The following is a 24,572-nucleotide window of genomic DNA, read 5'->3' on the forward strand; positions in this document are numbered from 1 at the left end:
TGCATTTCAATAGATTATAAGTAATTATAAGTAATAAGAAGGAGAATAATATGCTGTATATCTGTTTCCTGAAAAGTCAGCAAAGATGTAGACATTACGTATAGACAAAGCAACATCTAATCTTTATCATAATGAGCAGTAAAGTGATTTTGGTGGGGTTTTTTTCCAGTTGACTAGAGCAGCAAACAGAACAGTTTCTGTTTCAAAGCAAACACTTTGTATTTTAAGTCAGCGTATTGCTTTCATTTTACCTTTTATTCCTCATCTACAGCACTGTGCAAAAATTTTAGGCTCCAAAAGCTAAATGAGGATGCTTTAAAAAAAACAACAGAAAAAAACCTAAGTCAGATCAGTTCACTGTGATCACCCTTTCCACACAGGTAACCTCCAATAAATTCCTTTATTATTTACAAGTCAGGAAACATCTTAATCCATGACTTGATCTAACATGAATCTAAACAACGCAGCTTTCAAACTGTTGAAAAAAATCAACTCTGAGATGTTTAATGAGGAAGGAAACGTGTTTATCACGTGTGTTAGACCTCTCGGCTTCACACACTGAGTTTTGATGAGTAACACTGAAAACTCGACAGGACGCCTTTAAGACTGAATGTTAACCAGAAATAAACAGAGGTAAAAAGGCTGGTGATCTGCTGTAAACCTGCCAGTAAATGAGTGAACTTAAAGAGGCTTTGTGTTGAAGACAAAAGCAGACAGAGGAGGGGCGGACGCTGGATGGACGAGAAAGCGATTTGTCCCTAGAGGACATAGAGAAAGATGATTAGTGCAGTAATCCTGTTAGCGACCACTGACGGCTGCTTCTAAGGATGACAACCAAACACTCAACACGCTTCTCACCTGGCTGTGCATGTGTGTGTATGTACCTCTATCTTTGTGAGGACCACCTGCAGTTATAGACCTTACAGAGTGAGGACATTTTGGGAAAGTGAGGACTTTCTGCAATCAAAACTGATTCTTGGTTGTACAAACATTGGATTGGACGTGAGCAGTAGTTAAGAATAAGTCATTAAGAATTTTAATTTGTGTTTCTTCTCCACAAAGGCAAATATTATTTGTATTTTTTTAACCGTACTGCAGTATAACATTCAATTTCATAGGTATTTTCTAAAAGTAATTTTTCTATTTTTCATAATTCTTGTGCAGCAGCCTTTCTCATTATGGGTTTGAATTGCGGGCGGAGGTGGGGGTGGGTGGGGTGTGACGGTGGGTCCTGTATGTGGTTGTCATAGCAACAGGTGTGCGTGCGGTGCCAGGGATCTCCGCTGGTCCCGGTGAAGTCACAGCAGCGGACTCTGGCAGCCGCACAGCATTCCTGCTGTCTAAAAGAGCTGAAACATGCCCTTCGCGCGCACACACACAGACACACACACACTCACTGTCTAACAAACACACACTTAGAAACACTTACGCACATGTTTAGTGACTCACTGACAACATGAAGAACCCCACTCAAACTCACGCACACACACAGACACGCACAAGCTCGTCACTACCTTTAGTCTGTTTATTCTCGTTGACTGTAACAACAAACACAAGTAAACACAGTAGGTACAGATACACACACACACACGCACAGACACACACACACACACCCAGGCTCAACTTTCTGGTAAATGAGGACACACCCAGTGGCTTTATACAGCAACATGTCAGCTGGAGTGGACCCACTCATAACTGTGTCATGATGTAGCGCTGCTGCAGGAAACAAAGATAAGAGCAAGAAGGAGCTTCAGGAAAAACTTGGATGTTTTTGAAACTTGGTAGTTTAGTCTGAATCCAGTCGTGGTTCACCTGAGTCCACTGGAAAGAGCTGGTCTGAGATCAGACTTGCTGAACTTTAGTCCGTAAGAAGAAAATTCCCGACTGCACGTCATGATAACATCATTAGTGACATTCATGCTCTGCTGGCAGAATAAAACAGGAGAGATAAAATGCCTCACCGCCCAGTGTGATAACACACAACATTTTTGTCTCCAGTGGGATCATAGAAGACACACTAACTTCTCACTTCAACCAGCCACAGTCACACAAAGGCCCACCGGTTAAATTTCACAACAAGAGCAAATGATTTTATTCCATTCTAAAACTGCAATGATCAGTCCAACGACGGAAAATTAACCTGCAACTACTCTGATAATCAAATGATTAAGTCATTTTTCAAGCAAAAATGCCAAATATTGGTTCCAGGTTCTGAAATGTGAGAATTCACTGCCTGTTTTGGACTTACATCCTAGTAAATCGGATATATTTGGGTTTTGACTGTTGCGCAGACAAAACAACACATTAAACAACATCACCAAAGGCTCCAGGAAAATGTGATGGGTATTTTTCACTGTTTTATAGACAAAACAACTGATCAGTTATAGCAAATCGTCTTAACAGAGCTGAGGTTCTGATGTTTGGTCCAAAAGTCTAAAATATAAGAAGCTGCCGTACCTTATTAGCTGTGTTGCACCATCCACTTTTATTTAATTTCCTCTGTCTGAGCATAAACTGCTCCACCAAAGAGAGAAGAGGTTTGCAGACAATGAGACAAGAGTCGATGGTACAAATAGATTTTTGAATAAACTGAGAACTGACAGGCAGAAAGCTGTAGCTTTCCTTTTCAATAAGTTTTCATTACATGATGGCCACTGAAAGGTCTTGACTCTGATTGGTGGATTAACATTTAGTAACCAGGCACCTGTGACGTACGTGTTTATTTGCCATTGTAAATGAATGCGACAGCATTAAATTGCAGGGGAAGACAGCAACAGCTGAGCCTCGAGCTAAATAGCTTGGAGCTAGTGTTATTTTATGTGACCGCCGCCATTAAACCAAAAATAAGAATAAACAGCTTCTCAGTTCCCAACGCGTCTGACATTTGTATGAATCTGAAATGAGGAATAATCTAGTACGATCATGGAAAGTGCAGCTTCTCAGGTTTTATCCTTTACTTGAATGAAATGATGAAGGACCCTGAGGAAGAGGAGGAATTATCAGCACAGCACAGAAAACAGAAAGAAACTGAGCTACTTTGACTGACTAGCAACTAGCTGGCTAACTGGCAACCAGTCCTCCAGTCTCCAGCACCACCTACTTTGGAAGGACGTGCAGATGAACCTTTAATTACAGATTTGTTTGCTCTGCGGCACAACGTTCTTTGATGAAATGTATCTGTGATGTTTGTGTCTTTCTGCTTTGTTTTGTCAGTGTTTACTGATGAAAACAGCTGGAATCTCCAATAATGACAGAGAAGCTGCAGAACAAGAAAACTGACAGTGACGTGAACCATCGCAAGCTGTAAACATGGGATCGTTACGTTCCCTCCAACATTAGTCCGCCAGCATCTGGGGCTTATGGGACATATGTTCGTTAAAGGCTTCAAAACATAAATACTGAAAAAACTGTAACAGATCTTTTTCATAAAACTACCGTACTTATCTAAACATATAAAGCAAGTCACACAACATCAAGAGAGTCTCTGTTCCAAGGCTGGATTTTTAGCAAAGTCAGAAACATCAGTGGGATTTTGAATGAGGGTTTCTTACTCCAGGACCAAGAACCTGAAAGTTCTGGTTTCATTTCAGCTCTTCATACAAAAACATACCACAGAGGTGTGAAAGCAGACCACCAGGGTTATGAGGAGGGGGATTCAAACAAGCAAAACCTGTGTGAAAACAGCCTCTGTTAAATCATTCAGGATCTGTGTGTGTGTGTGTGTGTGTGTGTGTGTGTGTGTGTGTGTGTGTGTGTGTGTGTGTGTGTGTGTGTGTGTTGCTCTCCAGGCTGCAGCCCAAAAGAGCAAAACAACCTGACGTGCAGTCTCTAGAGTTTTCCCCGATCTATCCACCCTGAGGTTGAAGCCATGCACGGCTGAGCTTACACACAAACACTGCATCTGCCTGCCTGACTCTCTCTGTTTTCCTTCTCCCGCCTCCTTTTATCGGTGCTTCCTCTCACGTTTAGTCGCCCGCGCTTCACTTTCTCCGACCTGTCGAAACACGTTCAGCGTTCACCCTCTGCTCTAGAGATGCTACCCACTCTCCTTGCAGAAATGTCATCAAATCTCTCACTTTTTCAGAGAGGAAACCAAAATGGACTGAAGCGATAAAGAGGAGCGACAGCTGTGCAACTGAGAGATGTGTTTAAAGTGTGTGTGCTCCGGGTGAGAGGGAGGAAGAGGGGTTACAACAGGAAGTGATCTGCAGATATCAACGACTCTCGTTCTCTGCCCCGTCCTTGCCACAGTCGGCCGGGCAGCCACTCAACTTTAAACTGGTTTGTGTTTGCAGTCATTCAAATCTAAAATCCTCTTTATTCTCTGGTGTTTTAATTCCAGCTCTGGAGACCTTGCTGCCTTCTGGAGTGAAGGTCACAGTTTAAATCCCACATCATTCGCATTAACTCTAATAACGGACACTCTCACACGTATTAAGTGAGTGTCTCTCTTTATTTCTAGCTTTTCTACATGGTGACAGATGACCTTGTTCTCATCTGGTAAAACCGGTAAAGTCCAACTAAAATTGAAAAAATGATACAGGACTGCTTCGTAAATTACAACATTCTCTGTAGAAACGTAAAAAGCATCTGATGTTGTCAACACATTATTGTCTTGTCCTTGAATATAAGGTGACCCCCTCCAACCTTTTCAAACCTAATTTCCAAAAATAAAAATAAAATAAAAAATATCATCTGTCCTGAACTCTTTTGAAAAAAAAAAAATCTGTATCAACAGTGTGAAATGTGTCTCAGGTTTTAGACACCTAAAACCTGAGACACCTAAGACTGTAGTTTGTGTGTACGTATTACTGGTAGTTACTGGTCGTTACTGGTAGTCCACTCAGAAATACGTTCATGACGGGAAAACGTAAAGCACTGAACGAGCAGTTTGAGGTAGTTTGTTTCACACATGCAGGGCGAAGCTGCAGTTTTCAGACCCTGCTGTGAACTTTTTGAATATATAGATAAAAGGCCACATTTTCTATTACGAATAACAGTCGATTATCAATTTTATTTTGCGCGAGAGGCAGTGGATCAATAAACCCTTTCTGTGCTCTTACCCACAGCACGGATCAGTGCTGTGAAACGTGTTAAGGCTTTACAATGGATCCAGTCTAGTACGAAAGTCACTGCAGCTTTAATGGAAAAGTGACTCAAACATGAGAGCAACATGTCAAACCTCCAGCACATTTACGTAATGAGGCACACGTCTGAGAGGGGCTCACTCTGTGTGCTGCGGACACTGATGCAATGCACTGCACAGCCCCCAATGAATGCTCCCCTTGTAAAGCCTCCCGTGCTGCTGTGTCGTCTGGAAAGTGTTGATATGTCAGTGCTTCAGTCATTTTCCAGCCTGCAGGATTTTATTATATTGTCAGGTGTCTCCTGTTTACCTCTATTAACGAAGCTCTTCCAGGCCAAGAGACTAACCTGCTGAAAAATTATTAGACTAACAAACGTACGCGTGCTTTGTCTCCTGCGCAGTCACACACATACGCCCCTGACCAGCAGCTGTGATGAGGTGGTGTGTGCTCCCGGGGAGATGTGGCACCAGTAGCAGAATGATACTGGGAGACAGAGGGCCCTCAGTGGCCCTTATTGCTGTGCACTGCAAACACACAACCACAAACACGAAATGACAGGGGACACATTGTCATTACTCTTGAACGGTTTCCACGAGGATGCTGTAAACAAATCATTGTTCACTTCTGGGCTCAGCAAGAGGGGGACGGAGAATTAGAGCGAATGGAACAAAGTGAGAACAATAATGTGGAGGAACACCGATTGGAAAACGTCGAAGTGGAGCTGAATGACAGAAAAGCAGGAAAACAGAGTGGAAAAGAGAAAGACAGAAGAAAACACAATGCAGAGTTTCAGACGCAGAGCAAGAAGATGGGAGAGGAGAAGGAGGCAGAGGGCGATAAGAAACCCACACGGCTCTGTGTCTGAGAGGGGACAAAAATAAACCCAGCCACTCATATCAAACATAAACAGGGCTCCTACTGTGGCCTTGTTATGAAATTCCATGACTTTCAATAACAGAATGGAGGCACGTTTAATTTTGAAACCTCTGTGGTTTGTTAAGCTGATTCTCAGCTCGTGGTGATGTTTTACTACACAGCTGAAAACCACCCGCAGCTGTAAAATACTTTTTATCCAGGCTTCCAGCACAGTCGGCCCAGATTGAAACATCTCAGCAAATACTGGATGAACTGCCATGAAGACTGTGGCGATCCCCTGACTTTTTACTGACTTTTTCAATGGCTTTAGAGAAGCAAGCCACAAAGAACTGCTTCCAGTGAGGGAGCGGAGTTATTCTGAGTTCTTGGTGTTGATGTTTTGTGCATTTAAAGTTGAGCTTGTTTGTTGCTGTTTGTATTGTAATCACTGGACATGTGTTGTGTCTTTGGGGAGACACATATAGTTATGTTAACAGTGTTATTTAAGTTGTATTTGACTCTTAATACAAAATGATAAACAAATATAAATACATTTATACTGATCATTAAAAATGATGATGATTAATAAATATCTGAGACAAAGGAAACTTCTGTCTCTGCATTGGACAAATAAGTGCAAGCTCACGTTCCTGCAGACTCACAACATGAAAGCTGTGTTTCTACGATCACTGCGATGAAAGATAAAATAGTTGCTGCCATGTTTTGGTGCCTGATCAGCCTTTAAACACGCTCATCTGTTAATCCAACTTTCTGGATCGAATTTCAGTGCATTGTTTTAACACAATGCTGCTTTAGGTCTAGATTCCTGCTTAGTCCTAGCTACTATATTTCTGTCAGGCGGCTGATGAAAAGGATTTAGATAACACCAGATGACGCATTGATTCCCTCTTCACTTGACAAAGATCTTTAGTATCCAACAACCTGAACGACCAGTGGAAACCCCGCAGTTGTCCTAAACACGTCTGGCGGTCCAACACTGAGACATCAAGGCTCCACGCTCCAAACGCAACAGCGAGAGAGAGAGAGAGAGAGAGAGACAGTGTCCTTCAGCACTCGAACAGAGAGCAGTCAGGCAACGCACAGGCCTGTCAGAGAGACGTCCAGCCATTCCCCTGAGCTTCATCCTGGAAACCTGTGTGTCTGTCCGTGTGTGTGTGTGTGTTTTCATTCACGTGTGCGGACTCGACTGTTAATCCCACACCACTCTCCCGGGCCTGACTGGCATGTCTACGGTGAGGCGGCGTGTTTGCCTTCTGGCCTGTTACGCAGTAATGCTGTAAGCTAATTGCTGATGGTTTGCTGGGGGAAAATTAATATAACAGCCTGAGCCTAATGTGTTTAACTTGATTGAGATTAACGTCCCTTTAACTCACTCTTAATACATGATGAAGCAGCGCTCTGGCAGCCGCTCCAGCTCATCCATACAGAAGCGGCTACGGCCTGAATAACAATGCATGAATGAGTGAAACGATCCTGAACGAAGGGGGAGGAAACAGTTACAGATTTTTAATTTAGTTTTGGTGTATTTCTGGGAGTTACTGCATTAAAACGGGAGAAAGTCTACAACAGCAAATACAATACTCTATTAGAAAGATACTATGGGTTTCACCCAATTTCACAACTTAATTTTTAATAGCTACAGAGAAAATGAAAGTTTAAAGTTATGATAGGGCAGCCTTTGCATTTTAATGCCTTGCTTTTCTCTGCTGTGGCTCGACTTTTCTATGTGCCCCGGTGTCCTTAAGGATCACCAGAAGGCCTTTTCACTCTAGAGTGAAAGCACATATAATTGTTTTCTTATTAAACTAGAGAAGTAGGAAGAGTTATTTCTGGCATAAAGGGTCAAGAGGTGACTGGCTGCTGGAGCATTTTCAAGGCTTGGATGGACATGAAACTCTCCCAGATGAATCCTCAGTACAAAAAAAATGTCCAAATGCACTGAAACTTATTTAATTTCAGATTCAGATACAAGGTCGTGTAATAAAGTTAACCACGACTGCAAAGGATCACTGCGGTACAAAGCCCTGTTAATGCACTCAGTGGTTTATAAGTCAGTCAGATCCTGGGTCAGTTTTATGTTCCAGTTAACCACAGCTCTGTCTGGCTTCTTCTACATGAAATAATCATAAAATAAACCAAAAAAACAAAAAGTCACATTTGAGAAGCTGCAGCCAGAGAAACTTTAATTCTTAAAAATGACTGAAAAAAATGATCAGTTATCAGAATATTTGCTGGTTAACTTTCTGTATCATGTCCAGTACTGCCTGTGTGTGTCTGTGTGTGTCTACGTGTGTCTGCATGTGTCTGCATGTGTCTGTGTGTGTCTGTGTGTGTCTGTGTGTGTCTGTCTGTGTCAGTGTGTGTCTGTCTGTGTCTGCATGTGTCTGTGTGTGTCTGTGTGCGTCTGTGTGTGTCTGTCTGTGTCTGCATGTGTCTGTGTGTGTCTGTGTGCGTCTGTGTGTGTCTGTCTGTGTCTGCATGTGTCTGTGTGTGTCTGTGTGTGTCTGTGTGTGTCTGTCTGTGTCTGCATGTGTCTGTGTGTGTGTGTCGTCAGGTTCTGGTGACTGTGCGAAACTGTTCCACATTCCATTCAGCGCTGTCAGTAAAATGTTATCTGCTGCTGTTGTTGGTATTTCAACACACATCAGATTATGAGACAATGGGCCCTTCGGCACAGACATGTAACAGACATGTAACAGACATGTAACAGACCCCCAACCACTGCCACAAAAGCACAAGACCCAGAGACTGAAACAGACACAAAACAACAACAACTGACGTGGCGTGGTATCTCTCTGTGGTCGTTTTGCATCTTTGTAGTTGCTTGATCAACTTTCCAAATGTCAATAGTCATTTGAAACACTGCCTTCAGTCTGAACCCCCCCACCCGCCCCCTAATCATCAATGATGATGATGATGGTGGTGATGAAGCACAGGATGTGAAGTACCAGTACCTCCTGTACGTACAGGCTCTTGCTAAATGTGCAATTATTGCCTCCATGCAACAGGTCAGAGCCTGCAGACTGAACAAGCACTGTCTTAATTGCCTGCATGTGTGTGCGTTTTGTTGGGGTGAGGTGTACAAATAGGGGTGTGTGTGTGTGTGTGTGTGTGTGTGTGTGTGCGTGCAGAAGGTAATGTCAAAGGCACGTGTGAGAGCGTGTTGTTGTAGTAACATGAGCTGTAGTCAACGTCGCCCTTTCCCTTCATTTCAACTTGTAACCTCACAGAAACTCCCCTAAAATGAGTAGGTGTGTGTGTGTGTGTGTGCTTCCACACTGTTACCAGGGTTTGGATTTTATAAAGTGAAAGTGAAATTAAGAATATTTTAATTTACCGGAGGCAAGAAATTGAAGTTTTATTTATTTTTCTGCTGTGATAGCAAACCCCCGCCCAGACATTAGTTTTCTCCTAGGGGTGTGAATTTTTGCTTCTGACTGAAAATTAATTTCAGTTTTTAATTTGACCGGTGCAATATCTGTATGTGCACAGACACACACACACACACAAAAAGATTGTTTTTAACTTCAGTTTCAGTGGACGACGCCAGAAGTCAGAAAATCTCACTCGCATTTGTCACAACTCTAATAACTAAAATTCCAGCCTCGGACCACAGGCTTTCTCAGCAGTGTGTCGTGTGGCTCACTTCATACGTTCACATAAACGTGGTTATTTGTTGTTTATTAACGGCCTTTAACAAACACCATTACCCATAAGCCCTAGATGCTACCTCGGACATGTCTGTGACAACAGGAACTTGCAGCGGAGATTAAACCAGAAAGTTGAAAAAACTTTGTTTACGTTTTCAAAGAATGTGGTTAAGGACTAATTTATTTATTTAACCATTATCCTTCTGCTCTTGATCTAACGAGGGGGAGGCGCAGCTCCGAATCTCTCTACATGTCCAGCATTCGTAGGCCTTGTTTGAAAATCTGAAGCTATCCAACCATCCGACATGCAGATCAGGTGCAGTATACTGGCCCCCTTGTATTGAAATATAGAAATTTATGCACAATGGCTGCATTATCAGAACAGTTATTTACACTCAAAAGAATTCAAATTTCAGTTTGACTTTAATTAATTTTCATTATTGATTAATCTGCCGATCATTGTTTGATCATTGTTTAAATGTTTGATCCACAAAATGTCTTAAAAACGTTGATTATTCATTCAGTGATCACAGAGCTGCAGTCATCCACACTCTGGCACATTTAGGTGTGAAGGTTTGATACCGAGGCCTGGCTGTCACAGCTGACCGTGCCTGTCACCGACATCACTCCTCTCATCTGTCCATCCTTTCATCCACTTCCTCCCCGGCAGCAGTCAAAGGACTCTCTGTTCAGCTGGGTCCTCCAGATGGGGCTCGCTGGGGCCGACTCCAGGCCCCCGGTACGGGGCATACAGTAAAGGGGACACTGGCAAAAATCACCCCCTCCCCCGTGACCTGACCACTGACACGAAATCTGGAGCTTGATATTGAGCCTCAGATGTGAAACGAGCTGAGAAGATAATAAACCTGAGCGGCAACTAAAGCGTCAGGCTGCTCCTCCTTCGACTGCTTTAACATCACAGAAATCGAATGAACCTCAGTGGGCGACGAAGTAAAAGTGCTAAAAATAAAAGTTCAATTCTTCTTAAATAAAAGTACAGAAGCTTCTATCAGCAAAATGTACTTAAAACATAAAAGTACTTATGTTTAAGTTTTCTGCTGTAGTTCAAGGTGCAACTACTTTCAACTACTTTATATGCAGTTTAGTGCAACAACGATTAGTCGATTCATCTCTAAACTAATCGGTCAACAGAGTAATTTATAAGCCAAAATGCCAACATTTGATTGTTGCAGCTTCTCGAAGTAAATTTAATACCTTTGGGTTTTGGACTGTTGATCGGACAAAGGAAGAAATGTGCAGACGTCACCTTATGCATTTTTCACTATTTTCTGACAAATAACTGATCAGTGAAGAAAATAACCAGCAGATTAATCAAATTAAACATCTTCATTAGTTGCAGAACTACTACAGCTACGTTATTTAGTCCAGTGGTTCACAACCTAGGGGTCGCACCCCTCCAAATGGTCTCAGGATAACTGAGACCAGGACACGGCTACCACGGTCGTACCCAGATGACTAATGGGAGAGAACAGAGGAAGAAACATCGTTCTGATGCACAAATCTGTTTCCAGTTCTTAGATTTTCCTCTAATCTTTGATTTTCTGATAAATATTTTGTACATTGTAAACATTGTGCTGTATTTTATAAGCTTATTATGTTTTTTAAGTTCAAAGTTTAATCTGAAAATTAACTAAAGCTGTGAAATATAGTGCAGTAAAAAGTACAGCGGTTTGCTCTGAACTGTAGAGGAGTGTCAGTATAAAGTAGCGTGATATGAAAACACTCGAGTAAAGTACGAGCACTTTGATTTTGTACTTCATCACATCACTGCAGTGAATGCACTGAGCTACATTCCACCAGCGCTGGCAGGAAAGGTGACACATCACCTGAGGTGGAGAGGCTCCTGCTGAGCGGATATCTTAGACATGAAAGGCAATGATCCCAAAACCTGATCCTCCTCGCTTCCCCACCCCGCTCCCTCATGGACCAGGTTCCAGTGACCTGCAACCTGAGCACAGGTGACGGTGGAAAAGCATGATGTCACCATGACGTTGGCTGGTGGGTCAGTAGGTGAGGGGTCTGTCCTGCCTAAACCCAACCTAGTTATGTTGTAAATGTTAAAGTATAGAGACTTTATTTCCATGATGTTCATTCTTATAAGGGAAACTCATCCTTTGCATGTTTGTACTGTGTGACTCAACATGCAGCAGCGTTTACTGTCACACAGAAGCAGTGGCTCGGAAAAAAACTAAACTTTCTTCCACCTTGCTCAGCTGTGTCCTGTCGTCTGAGAATGTGGTATGGCTGAGTTAAAACCCTGTCAAAGGACACAGACGGAGGCTGTGGCATTTGAAACTACGCACATGAGCTGCGCTAAGAATGAGGGGTGATCAGCTGAGGTGGCACCAGGCGCGCTGCTGTCATGCATCTGCACCGTGTGGTGCTGGAGCACGCAGGGCAGGTGCAGACTGCTCTGACAACCAGGCAACATCAACATGAGAGCAGACGTGTTGCGGGTCAGCGCAAAGAAAGGCGAACATTTCTGATTATTTCTTTACTTTTTACTCCGGCTTCACTTATTTGCGATTTTCCCTTAGAGATGCTTCACTTGTTGAAACACTCGCCAACAACGTTAGCGTGAATATTTTGGCAGTACGTCTCCAAAGGTACAGTTTTACACCAGTATTGGACCATATCACACAAAATGGTTCCAGTAAGCTTTTTAGTTCTCTCTCCACAGGGTTATATTCCCCGGAGAGGGGCGGAGGGGTGGGGGGTGGGGGGAGGTCAGCTAAAACAACAAGCAAACAACAACAACAACAACAGCAGCAGCAGCAGCAGCGAGGCAGGTTGGGATTTCTTTACCTTTATGATGCTGCTCCGACGAGGCGCTGCCTTCACCGACTCCAGCAGGATGGTGTCGGTGTCCTGGCCGCCACCGGGGAGGATGACACCGCTCCGCCGGCCGCGGGACGCTCTCGGCGGGATGCAGTCCGGCGCTCCGTCGCTGCACAGCCCGTCTCCATATCCATCACGCTCAGACATGTCGATGAGAAGCGGAGCTCGATTTGCAAACAACAACAACAAAAATGTAAAAAGAAAATTAATGAAGTCGTCGGATCTGACCCGAATAAAGTTTGCCTTGGCTGTGCGTGGGTCCCATTTAAAGGAGAAACCGGTTCCTAAAGCATCAGCCGAGCAGCAGCAGCTCTGGCGCCCTGAAGGAACCTAATCAGCCCAATTTGGTTAATTACGGTCAGATTCTCATAGTCAGCGAGCACCGGGCCGCGCTGACTTCAGGCTGTTAGTCTGAGCTGATCTCCACAGTCCATTCCGGCTCCGCTCAGACGGCTCGCTGTTCAAATCAAAGCATCGCACGCAGGTACAGTGTCGACTGGACTGGTGCGCTCCCCGGAGACGCGCAACAAGTCCTCAGCGTTCCCGGTTCTGCTCGTTTTCGAGGCGGTCAAGACATCAATAAAAAAAAAAAGAACCGCTTATAGTCTGAGTGCGTGAGGAGAAACGATGAAGGCGAGGTGGTGCTGGTGGAAAGAAAATGTTTGGGGGAAAAAAAATCCAGCGTTGACTTCAGGGCTACCCGAAACCCTACACTCCTTCCTCCCTCTCCCCAAAACACATCGATGTCAAAGTGCAGACAGGAGCGAACTTACGCTGCGTCTGGCGTCAGGTGAACAGGAGATCCGCTCCTCTGTCACCGCGGAGCGCGATGCTCGGACTAAACACGGCTACCACGGTCGCCCTTGTAGTACCCAGAGCAACAACAGCCGAGTTTTGACGAGAACAAGGAACACAATTGACAGGCGCACCGCCTCTAACCCGCCACCCTCCCTTCATCTCTTCCACCCAGCTCCTCCCACACGCTGCCCGAAATCATGATTGACGCGCAGAGCGGCCAATGCGCTTGGCCGCTGGGAGATTTGGAAGCAGCCGGAGCCTCTGATAGGTGGAGTGTCGAGTCCAGGTACCGATAGAGCCTACCTATTACTTTTTAAGGACCACAGACCAGGCGGTGGGAGCTCCGGGGGTGGGTTAGAAGAGTAAATCTCAGGGAGTGTGGACACTGAATGGACACGATTCTGTTTATTACCCGGGCCAGTCCAAAGTCATTTTTGCTGTGTTTATGCTCAGTTGGTCGATTAATCAATAAGTTAAAGGACAGAAAATTAATAGACAACTATTTTGATGATTAGTTGATCATGTTTTCGATGGTTGATGCATCTCATTCCCAAAACTGAAAGTAAACTGAATTATTATGATATTTGTGACTATTTTCTGATGTTATCTAGAGCAAACTAAAATAATCTGTCATTGAAATAATAAAAATAAAATAATTCTAATATAGAAAAAACCACCCACACTGTCTCACTAATGCTGATAAAATGTTTACACAAAAACTGTGTCATCTGGTGAGAAAAACACACTCACATCCATGAAATCAGATGAACAAAGATTTTTTTTCGCATGAAATCTAAACTATAAAACATAACACTGACTAAAGATTGGCGAACAAGAGCAAAAGTACATTCAATGTGCAGCAATCATTCAAAATGCACCAAGCACCAAACTTTTCAAGGAAATACCACAAAGCCAAATTGTCCTCTTTGTTGTGAGACTGTCTTTCTATCCCCAGGATGCGTGTGAATGTAGACATCTGAGGTGCACAGCTGACCTCTGACCTTTTATTATTGTCCAGTAGGAGCTGGTTCAGAGTGACAGGCCGACCAGTAGAGATTGGTAGGCAGTGTGGAGGTATAATAAAAGTGTGATCCATTATTCATCGCTGTGGCAGAATTGCCTTTTCTCTCTTGGGCCCCTTCCAGAGGGGTCAGAGGTCAGGGTCAGGGAGGCAGCAGCACCCCTGGAGCTGGCAGGGATTTAGTGTCTTGCTCAAGGACACATCTGCAGGGTGGACTGTCGCACTCGCAGGTCGTTTTGATAATGTACAAATCAGGCTCACTCGTAAAATTTGCAGTCAGGTGGTTGGTCTTCTTCTAGATGTGCTTAGAGAGATACCAGAGAGGAACTACCCGCCCTGATAAAGAGTTCAGTGAGTGTATCTTCACATATGTGATTAAAGGGAAAATAAAAACACAAATCACGACTCACTCTGCGGATTCATTTCATTCAGTTCAGTTCAAAGAGTCACTGACTGTGTTGTTTGTTTTTTACAAAGCTAAGTGGTTGCATCAAAAGCACTTCAGTGAGTGAATGTAACATCGTTCATACAGCCCAACGTTCAGCGCCGCGTCTGACAGACGTCGCCTCAGCAACATGTTCAGTCTGTTTCCAGTCAAAGCTGGAACGTTCGGTTCAGCACAAAACCAGCCTCAGAAAAAACACACAAAATGAATGACAAATTGGTGCAAGGCTCATCCAACCTGGACACGACTCCTCTCTGCAAGTGAGATGTTAGTGAAACAATCAGCTCATGAGCAGAGAAGTTAAATAGGTAAAAAGAAGCTAAAGTAAAGGGAAGATTGTTGAAATGTTGAAGTTTTAGTAGCGTGAATCCCAGCTCGATCAAAGAGACTGAAGAAACAGACCAATCCTGAACATCGGCAATTACAGGATCACTGGCACAATCTCGTTAGCTCATTAACTTAGCTTGACACAGGTTATTCCAAAGACGTATAAATAAAAGTAGTGCAGCACAGTGAATAATCTGCTATAGCTTCATATATTTTGGACTGTCCGTCCCCTCAAAGGTCAGCAGTGTCCAGACGGCTTTGCACAGGTGGGTTTCCTGTTCTTTTGTGCAGTGTTGGGGTAGAAAACACATCATAGCAGTTTATATAAAGACATTTTCAGTGTTTAGAAATAAAGCCGCTTGCTTTATTGAAATGAAATGAAATTACTGTTTAGAGGTGAATTTGTAAGTGGCACAAATCCTTGCATTACACACTTTTTTTTTAAACCACCATTCACCTTTGATAGATGTTTGTCAACTCTGGCACAGAACATGATGCATATTTCAGTCAGAAGCAGCAGCTGCAGCAGAGATAATGCTAAACGAGGCTCTGCACAAAGTTAGCTCCACAGTTAGAGAGGAGTGACCCGTGTGTGTTCAAAAACATCAACTGACAACACGGATTAAAGTAAACCGTTGTCATGCTGTCATGCTCTCATTCTGGTTAGAATATTCGTAACATCTGCACGTATGAAAATCCTGCTCTTTCCTCTGAATATACCAGACACTGGACATCTGCCAGATGTGCTGCACTAATATAAAAACTCAGAGACGACTGCAGTGTAAACAGACAGAGCTTCACTCCTGACAAACTGTGTCGATACAGGATTTAATCAGTTTTATTGATCGGACACAGGATCGTGAAAAGAGCCTCTGTTTGCTTGTTTAATGTTGTTTTGTTTTTTGTTTTTTTTTAATCCTCTGGAAAATTACAAGCACAACAATGATGCATTTTCCACCCAAAGCCATCAGCCTCTATCATTTGTTGCGATTCTTAAACTGAAACTCTAAACACACATCAAGCACAAAGCCATAGCAAATGTTCATTAAACAGCCTTAAACACACAGAAACAGCCTGAAGCTGCCTGACCTTAAAACTGGACTTTATTCCTGCAGATTGACTGTAAAACCATCCACAGCTTCATAAAATCCAGAGCTCTGATCAGATCACTGGAGCTAACAGCTGAGTCTGCTCTCTCAGCTAACAGGCACGCTTCCTTCTTGAGATAATGAATATTTTCCACTCATTACTTTTGTGATTTGTACTGTTTTAGGCACAAAAACAGTTTTTAATGTTGAGCTCATCATAAGCTCTCAGTCGTTCTTGGTCGTTTTCGGCCACATTTGATCATAAACTAAGTAACTGTGGCACAAATTGAAACGCTGACCTCATCGCTAGCGTTATTATGATTCATGCTCAGGGCAGCATGAAAAGGCTACTTGCACCAAATTTCATGGGCATCCATCCAAAATCAGTAAACCTCATGCTGGTGCTGGATAAAGAGCCAGGGGATCGGGAAAGTCATTGGGATTCATCCTCTCAGGACCATGAATGGCTGCACAACATTTCATGGCAATTTCATGAAGTTGCCACAGCGAATCATCCGAAACCAACGACGCTGTTTTTCGGTGGATGCCCGTTCTGACACAACCTTCTATTTTATCCGGGCTTGGGACTGGCCACTGGCTGGAAACCATTGTGGCTACCCAGAGAAAACCCACACAAGCAGGAGAACAAGCAAGCTCCACACAGAAGTGCCCAGACTGGAGCTCGAACCCGGAACCCTCAGTGCCAACCACTGCGCCACCACACCGCCCCGGCAATTTCATAAAGTATTTGATGAAATATTTAAGTCTGGACCAAAGTCTTGGAAAGAGCGGCGGCTCTACATGGCTAACATCACCCGATTTACTGTAATGAACAGTGTTAAAATCCATTCACATGAACGCACGTGGAGCACGATGAGTCTGACACACCATCATACAAAATATATTTAAGTCTGAAATCAAAGACCTACAGGAAAAAATGTTCATCTTTACACTGTTTATCCTCATTTCAAATAATATACCTTTATCCCTCAAAGCCAGGATGAAGGTTAAGACGTGCGAAAAAGCATTATGTCCTAAATCCCACGTGAACTTTGAGTCGCCTTTTCATACAGTGGAAACACTTTGAAGGAAGCTGAGACTTGGCTTGAACTCACTGACTCCCTTGAATCCTCTGAATTATTTTTTGAAGGTGTTCCCAACTGAGCAGATATGAGGGTGGTGTGTGTGCGTGTGCGTGTGTGTGTGTGTGTGTGTGTGTGTGTGTGTGTGTGTGTGTGTGTGTGTGTGTGTGTGTGTGCGAGTGAGTGAGTGAGTGTTTGGACCTTGAGCCACACAGCTCTGTGGAATGTGGTCAGCTGGTGAGGCCTATTAGCGCTGGGAGCTCACCAGTCACACCTCACTGTGAGTACTGAAACCAGTGTGAAACCAGTGTTCATTCGTGGAAAGAAAGAATTTGACAGGTTTGTCATTTCAGATCAAGCCAAGAATATGATGTGAAGTCTCTCACCTTTTACCACTTGATGCGTTACACTCATACTATACAGTAAATGCTTTTATTGTAGGCATTTTCTTTAATATCCACCTTAGTCCTATTTTCCTAATTCCTTGTGTAAATTACGGACACGTCTTTGGGATTTAACGCTTTGCATCAGGCGTTGATCCCTTTGTTGAGGAACAAATGATGTGGGAGCACAGCCTGTCACACCTGGACAGGTTAGACAGTTTGGGAAATGAATTAATTCTCTTTCTTGCTAACAGTGAGATAAGTAGAATATGAAGCTGCCGCCAGCAGCCACTGAGCTCAGCTTAGCACAGACTGGAAAAAGGTGGTAACAGCTGACCTGGCTCTGTCTAAAGATAATAAAATCCACCTTCCAGCACCTCTAAAGATCACTAATGACCACATCTTACCAGCTTTTTTTTTTTTTTTAAACTGAATAACAGTGATTCGATGCCTTTACATGCTGTTGTACAGATTGAACAAATACATGTTGCCTGGTGAAGCTGTACAGGTGTTGGAAGGCGGATTTTGTTGTCTTTGGACATGTATGTCTTTCCGGTCTCTGTGCTAAGCTAAGTTAGCTGGCTGCTTCTGGTGGTTTCATATTTAGATCACGCCAACAAAGCAAATAAGAACATTTTTAACAAGTGACCTCAGATAATGTGCCAGAGTACCAACCAGTGCACTGCTACGATGATGAAGTGATGAACAATATAAAAAAGTCTGAGGTTTATCAGGACTTTTACAGTAATAAGGTGAAATGTCCTTTATTGAAGGAGGTGAAACAAAACAGAGCCACATCATTTAGCACTAATCTAACTTGTGTTGTTACTGCTATTCAAAGCCACTTAGAAGGCAGAGCAGTGATCACAGCCCGTCTGAATAAAAAGTTTTACTGCCAAGAGTTAGATGAGAGGACTGAGAGCATTTTCATATCAGCGCACTAAATATGAAGCCACCAGCTAACACACTGATGCTGCATTCACTTTCACTTCACATCGAATTGGAGTTACTATAGTTACCAGTTTCACGCTTGTAAATAGCAGTTACGTCAATATCAAATCCATAACTGTGACTGGGAAAGTTGAATTTTTCTGAAAGCTCCAATACATCAGAGTAAGAGGTACAGAAGTTCCATCAAAGTTTGTTAAAAAAAAAAAAAGGCTGAAATTAGAGTTTTTCCCCAAAATGTCTAACTTTTCCTGTGAGGTGTGACGGGCTTTGCTCCCACATGATTTATTTCCCAGTAATCTGTAAGAAAAGATAAGAAGCCTGTAGCAAACTGCTACATCTCACAGTCACTGGCTCAATGAAAGAAACAACCAGAAACTGCACACATAGTTCACACAAGGTATCACTGGGTAAGGAATGAGGTGGATATATATTCTATGCTGCTTTTAAGTCCTTGACAGTTGAATTAAATTCCTGTCTGCAAACCAAATGTCCCTCGGGACGATAACAAAGTCAAAGTGGCTTCTAATCAAAATGGAGATAAACTGAGCTTCCTGTTTATTTCTTAGAGAATGTGACTTTTATTCTGCGCTTATCATTGACATTTAAATGCCAGTTCGCTTGGCCTTGCGGCGAAGAAATAAAAGGTTTTAAGATGAGGTGACAGTTGAATAAAAATCCCTTCAAAAAAAAAAAAAACATGGAAAAAAACAAGTGGTGTTTTGATCCCAGGGTGAAAAAGGAATGCGACTCCATTTCCAAGTGTCCCTCTGCTGAAACTCGTGGGTTCGTGCTACGTTTCCACCATGGTGCAAGAAAGGCAGAGCAAAGGTCTTTGGGAGGTCTGATGGTGTGTGTTGGTGTGTGATCGTGCACGTGTGTGTGCACATGTGTAAAGTGTTCAGTGTGGTCAGTAGACCGGTGCGTGCTGTTCTCTGACGGGTTTGTGAGCCAGTTTCCTCAGGACCTCGAGAAAAAAAAAAAAAGGCAAAGCATAATGCCGAGGAACAGATCATCCTATTCTGTAAACTCCTCCGTGTCATGTAAACATTGTCTTTAGGCGCCTTTATCGTCTCCGTGTGCCTCAGTTTACTTTTGTGTTTTTATTGGACCTTATTGAACATATTAGAGGTAGCTACTTTGTCTCTGTTTACTCTATCATTACTCACGCAGACATCTATACAAAACATTTAGCTGGAAAACAGGCCACAGTAATCCACTACCAGGGTGGCTAATCAAACCTTATCCCCTTGTTTCCCATACATTGGCACCGGCTGAGTGAATGTTAAGCCATGCAATCATTACATTGTTAGGGTTATGAACCGGCATGTTAGTGATTATCAACAAACTCCACACGTTTCGTTTCTTCGGAGAAAATTCTCGTGTCAGTTTCCTTTTACATTGTTAGCAACTTCTCTCCAAATGAGGACATTTTTCTCAGTGTTTGCAGTTGTTTCTATGCAGATCCACCAAACATCAACGTGTGTTTACACATGCTAGTATGTGCCGTGTGTGTGTGTGTGTTCAGGATGCTCCATGGGCAACATTTACATGTAAAGAAGAACAGGTGTGTACTGATCTTATACATGTCCCATGTTTTGTAAATCTCTTTGTCTCTGTCTTGGGTCAAAGTGACAGGAACATCTCACACCTGTGCTCTGAAACACTCCCTGTGCACTAAACCGGTCTTTCAGCAGCAGAGAGGATGAACAACTCCCTCATTGTTTTGTCCAGAGATTATTACAGACAATATTTCCTATTTCAGGGTCATGGTTCATACAGTTACCCTGTTGTTCACCTACACTGAACTGAAAACTAAAGAAAAATCAGAACGAGGCCAAGTGTCACTGAGTCAGCTGGATGCTTCGATCACATTTCACAGTAACAAACATTATAACAGGATATTTTCCTCATTATGATACTTGACAAATTTACTGAGAACATAAGAACATGAGTGTCAAAGGCCTGAAAATGATAATAATAAAAAAAACATCAGAGTCTTTGTCGTGTAAACATAAACTACTGTTTACATTCAGTGTATTTTAGGTTATTTATTTCTGTATGTTTTTGTTTTATATAAAGAAATAAACTTTAGACTAAACAAGTTCAACTTCTGGATTTTAGCAGAAAATTCTCTTTCCTCAACTGTAACATTAGTCAACACTAGATGGCGCCATCACCAAACAAATCAGCTCAGACAAACCAGGCAAACCCACTGAGAGAATCATCCCCTGGTCATTTATGATGACGTACATCTCATCGTTTATTCAATAATAATGCTGTATCAGAGCCTCTGATGGGAAACCATTAAAAAGTTCTAACCTCCTCCGACTTCTGCAGAGACATTGGCACAGAGACACAGAGCACCTGTACACCTGCTTATTCACGCAGTCATCCCGTCAGCCAATCACGTGGCAGCAGTAGAAAGCATAAAATGAATCCTGCAGATGATCAGGAGCCTCAGTTAATGTTCGCATCAAACATCAGAATGAGGGAAAAATGTGATATAAAATATAATAATATAAATAATATATGTGATAATATATATATATATATAAAAGTTACTTATCTGAGATAAGTTACTTATCTTTACTCTGATGTAATAATGAGGTTATAAATTGAACCCGAGAGGAAGACATGGTCAGGTCAGAGGTCATCATAAGTGTTTTATGTACTGCTGTATAAACTGTCCAGTTCCTTCCAGCGCTGTGGTCTGTGTTTAGTGAAGGAGGGCCCAGGGTTTCCTTCCCAGCGCATCTTGGCCGGGTGGGGCTCCTGAATGATTGTGGTTTCCTGCTGGAGGCTCAGTCAGTTTAAACCATTTGCAGCTATTTTTGAAGTGTTCTTTAATCCCGGTGCACGTCCCCTGTTAGTGTGAATTATCAGATCATTATACACTATAATGTAGCTGTAAACTTAACTATGAAGACATGTTAAGCATTTGTTATTGTACAGTATTTAACAGCTGAACAGATGTGCCCAGAACTGGATACTGCAGGTGTTTGTGCTGATCAGCAGGCCAGGTGGACATACTGTATATTACCAAGAGACACAGATATATATATTTAGTAAATACACAGTAAATATTTTTTAAGGATTTCCACCTTTTCCTGCTTTCCTCTAATAACACCTCTCATCCACCCAGCTGCTTCCTTCCTTCTTCTCCTTCCTTTCATTCATTCGGACAAAAGAACGTTTAACGTGGCTGAAAACACCAGACAGGAAAACACACACACAGCTCTGATTATTTATGACTGTGATTCATATCAATCACCGACGAATATTAAGGTTTGTCATTAAGCAAAGTCTAATAATATCATTTTAACATGATCCACATCTACATTATTTAATGTCTTGTACATAAACAACATCTTGTGGTGAAACCGTGAAAGCAACAGTTCAATAACAATTATCCTCCTGAATGTGTTTACAATGAGGCCAGATGAGCAGTTACTCAGTTACTGGAGAACTGAAATGGATCCAAGTGTGTCTTTGACAGGCAGCACCTGGCGGTGGTTTTTGCATGAGGATTTGCAGCTGGTGTAACTGGCTCAAAGGCTCAGCTGCCACTCGTTCTTCAGTCCCCCTGTAACTGTGTGTGTTTCTGTCTTTGTAAGGACCAGTTTCAGTTTTAAACCACTGCAGTGAGGACCTTTCTGCATTCTGATGACGTTTTGGGTTGAAGGTGAAGGGTTCGGGCTGCAGTTAGACATTTATTTGCGATGGTTAAGATCAGGATTAAGGGAATGCATTATGTTAGTGCTGGTCCTCACGTGTTTATTTGGAAGAAATACCATTTTATGTAACATTACTTTGGTGGGTCTGCACAATTTACAAACCAACAATTAGAGAAACTGTTTGTAGTACGTACAACGTAGAATACAAACCTTTGATGGACATTTATTTGGACAGCTGAACAAATTGGAGGAAATTAAAGGGAACATTTCTTGATTGTCAAAATTAACAGGATTTAGCAGAAATCCTCACCTGCAGAAACTCAACCAAGAAACCCAGAGAACAGGCTCAGAATCTGGACTTCAAATGAAAAAACTGACAGTTTAATGTGGAAACTCTTTAAGGATGTTTTCACACCTGTAGTTTGGTTCATGTTGTAAAGATGATGCTGAGATAACTTCTGTTATGATTTGACAGCATATAAATAAAGTTGATGTGATCTGGTGAGTGACTGGACTGTTTCACTGACTGTTGATCTGCATCATCAGTGGATCACCAGCCTCTAATTCAGGTGACTGACAGCAGGTCATACAGCACTTTTCTGATATGCATTGTTAGGTTCTCTGGTGGCACAAAGTCTCTATTGCAACTTCATGTGTTGATGAAAACAATGGGAAGCTGCTGAGAAACCAGGGAGAAATTCTGGTGGGGAAAACGTGTGATCTGCTTCAGCTGTCAAACACTTCAACTGGCAGCAACACAAACAATTTTATGTCCATCCTTCCATCACTAATGAACAACGCCACGCAGACTGCTGAGCACCAGGCTTAAACTGCTCCTAATGGTCTGAGGTGGAAACCAGTGAGCGACAGAGGTCAGAGGTCAGCAGTATCGAGGTGTGTGTGTGGGTCACAGGCCCGACCTCACTGTTTGATGCCACATGCTCGTCCTGCTGCCCCTCAGCACTGCTGCTGACGTCGTTACAGATTCATCAGATAACATAGGAACATTAAGAGGCAGCGGTCAGGGTTCGAGTTACAGAGACCACAAGTCAAGAAAGTTAATCCTAACAGCCTGGAATGACCACGCTGATAAACGCTCACTGATTGAATTACTCACCAGTTAATTATGTGAGTGAAGGAAAAAAGGGGCAGATGGCTGACAGCAAAACAAAGGAGGGAGGCATGTGGGAAACTAAAGGCCTATTCTGTGATTGTACAACATCACTTTGTCCTCAGTGAGTGTTCAGAGGCATAGCTGGCTCCGAGTAGTACACACTGCTGTAGACATGTTTGAAAGACTGTGATGTGGTCTGAACATTTCCATGACTGAAACCTCTAACTGTAGACCAGTCTATTTGAAATGACAAGTCCTTGATATTGTTTTTTTCACGGCAAAACTATAAATTCTAAGCAAGAGAGATAATCTTATGTTTAAATTTAAATTCTACTCTGAGTGTTTTTTGCAGTGCACTTTAGTATCTGCGTCTGTTCGGTCTAATGGAGAAATCACATCTGCCTTTATCTACAAAACAAACCTAAATCAAATCAAATTCTCTTACAAATAACACATCTACATCAAGATTCATCCTCTGGGCAACACGAATGTCTAAACACAAAACTTCATGGCAATCCATCTGAGGGTTGTAGAGACATTTAGTGGTGGACAGACCAATATTCCCACAGAGCTAAGGATAAAAACTGAAGGAAACTCTGCATCATTCAGAGATGAAGGAGTCATGGCGGCAGCAACATGCTTCCAAATGATCCGAGTTCCTCCCGCCACCACAGTCCCGCCACAGACACTGTCTCTCTGCCAGATTTTAAATTCAAGTTGTATTATTTATTTATTTATTTATTTTTCAGGGTTCATTTTCGATTGATCTGCGCTGTTGGTAAAATTTGTCATTACATAAATAAGTATTTTAAAAAAGGGCTTTGACACTGAGTCTTAATCTTTTCACAGAAACTTTTTTTCCACCGAAAACTTCACGACATCAAGTTGACGGTCGTTAATCAACACGCGACCGGACATGGCACAAATTAGACGTCAAAATAAAAGTCTAAAAAAATCAATGCAGAACAGTCTTCATCTCATGAAGTACAGCAGATTAGTCTATCAGTTACTCAATTGATGACAACCGTCTTAATTGATTGGTTTCAGTCTATGAATGTACAGGTCATTTAAAGGGTATCGTTTTAAATTTGAGTTTATTTCAGTGTCTTATTTTGAAATTTGTAAAGGAAGTTGAGTTATCCTTGTTACCTTGACCGCGGGGGAAACTTTCCTCTAGGGAGAGCGCTCCTCCTCTCCACGCTTCAGACCTGCGGCCG

General features: G+C 42.6%; 1 protein-coding gene across 1 annotated transcript in view; it reads right to left on the reverse strand.

Annotated features, from left to right (window-relative positions):
* Positions 1-13,329, reverse strand: part of plcl1 (phospholipase C like 1) — a 71,702-nt gene extending 58,373 nt beyond the window's left edge. Inside the window, exon 1 of the mRNA XM_041057407.1 lies at positions 12,440-13,329. Coding sequence (XP_040913341.1) covers positions 12,440-12,619 — 180 coding nt within the window. The 5' untranslated portion in view covers positions 12,620-13,329. The remainder of the gene's footprint in view (positions 1-12,439) is intronic.
* Positions 13,330-24,572: the final 11,243 nt, after the last annotated feature.

Source organism: Toxotes jaculatrix, chromosome 15 (genome assembly GCF_017976425.1).
Source record: "Toxotes jaculatrix isolate fToxJac2 chromosome 15, fToxJac2.pri, whole genome shotgun sequence".
Classification (NCBI taxonomy): Eukaryota; Metazoa; Chordata; class Actinopteri; family Toxotidae; genus Toxotes; species Toxotes jaculatrix.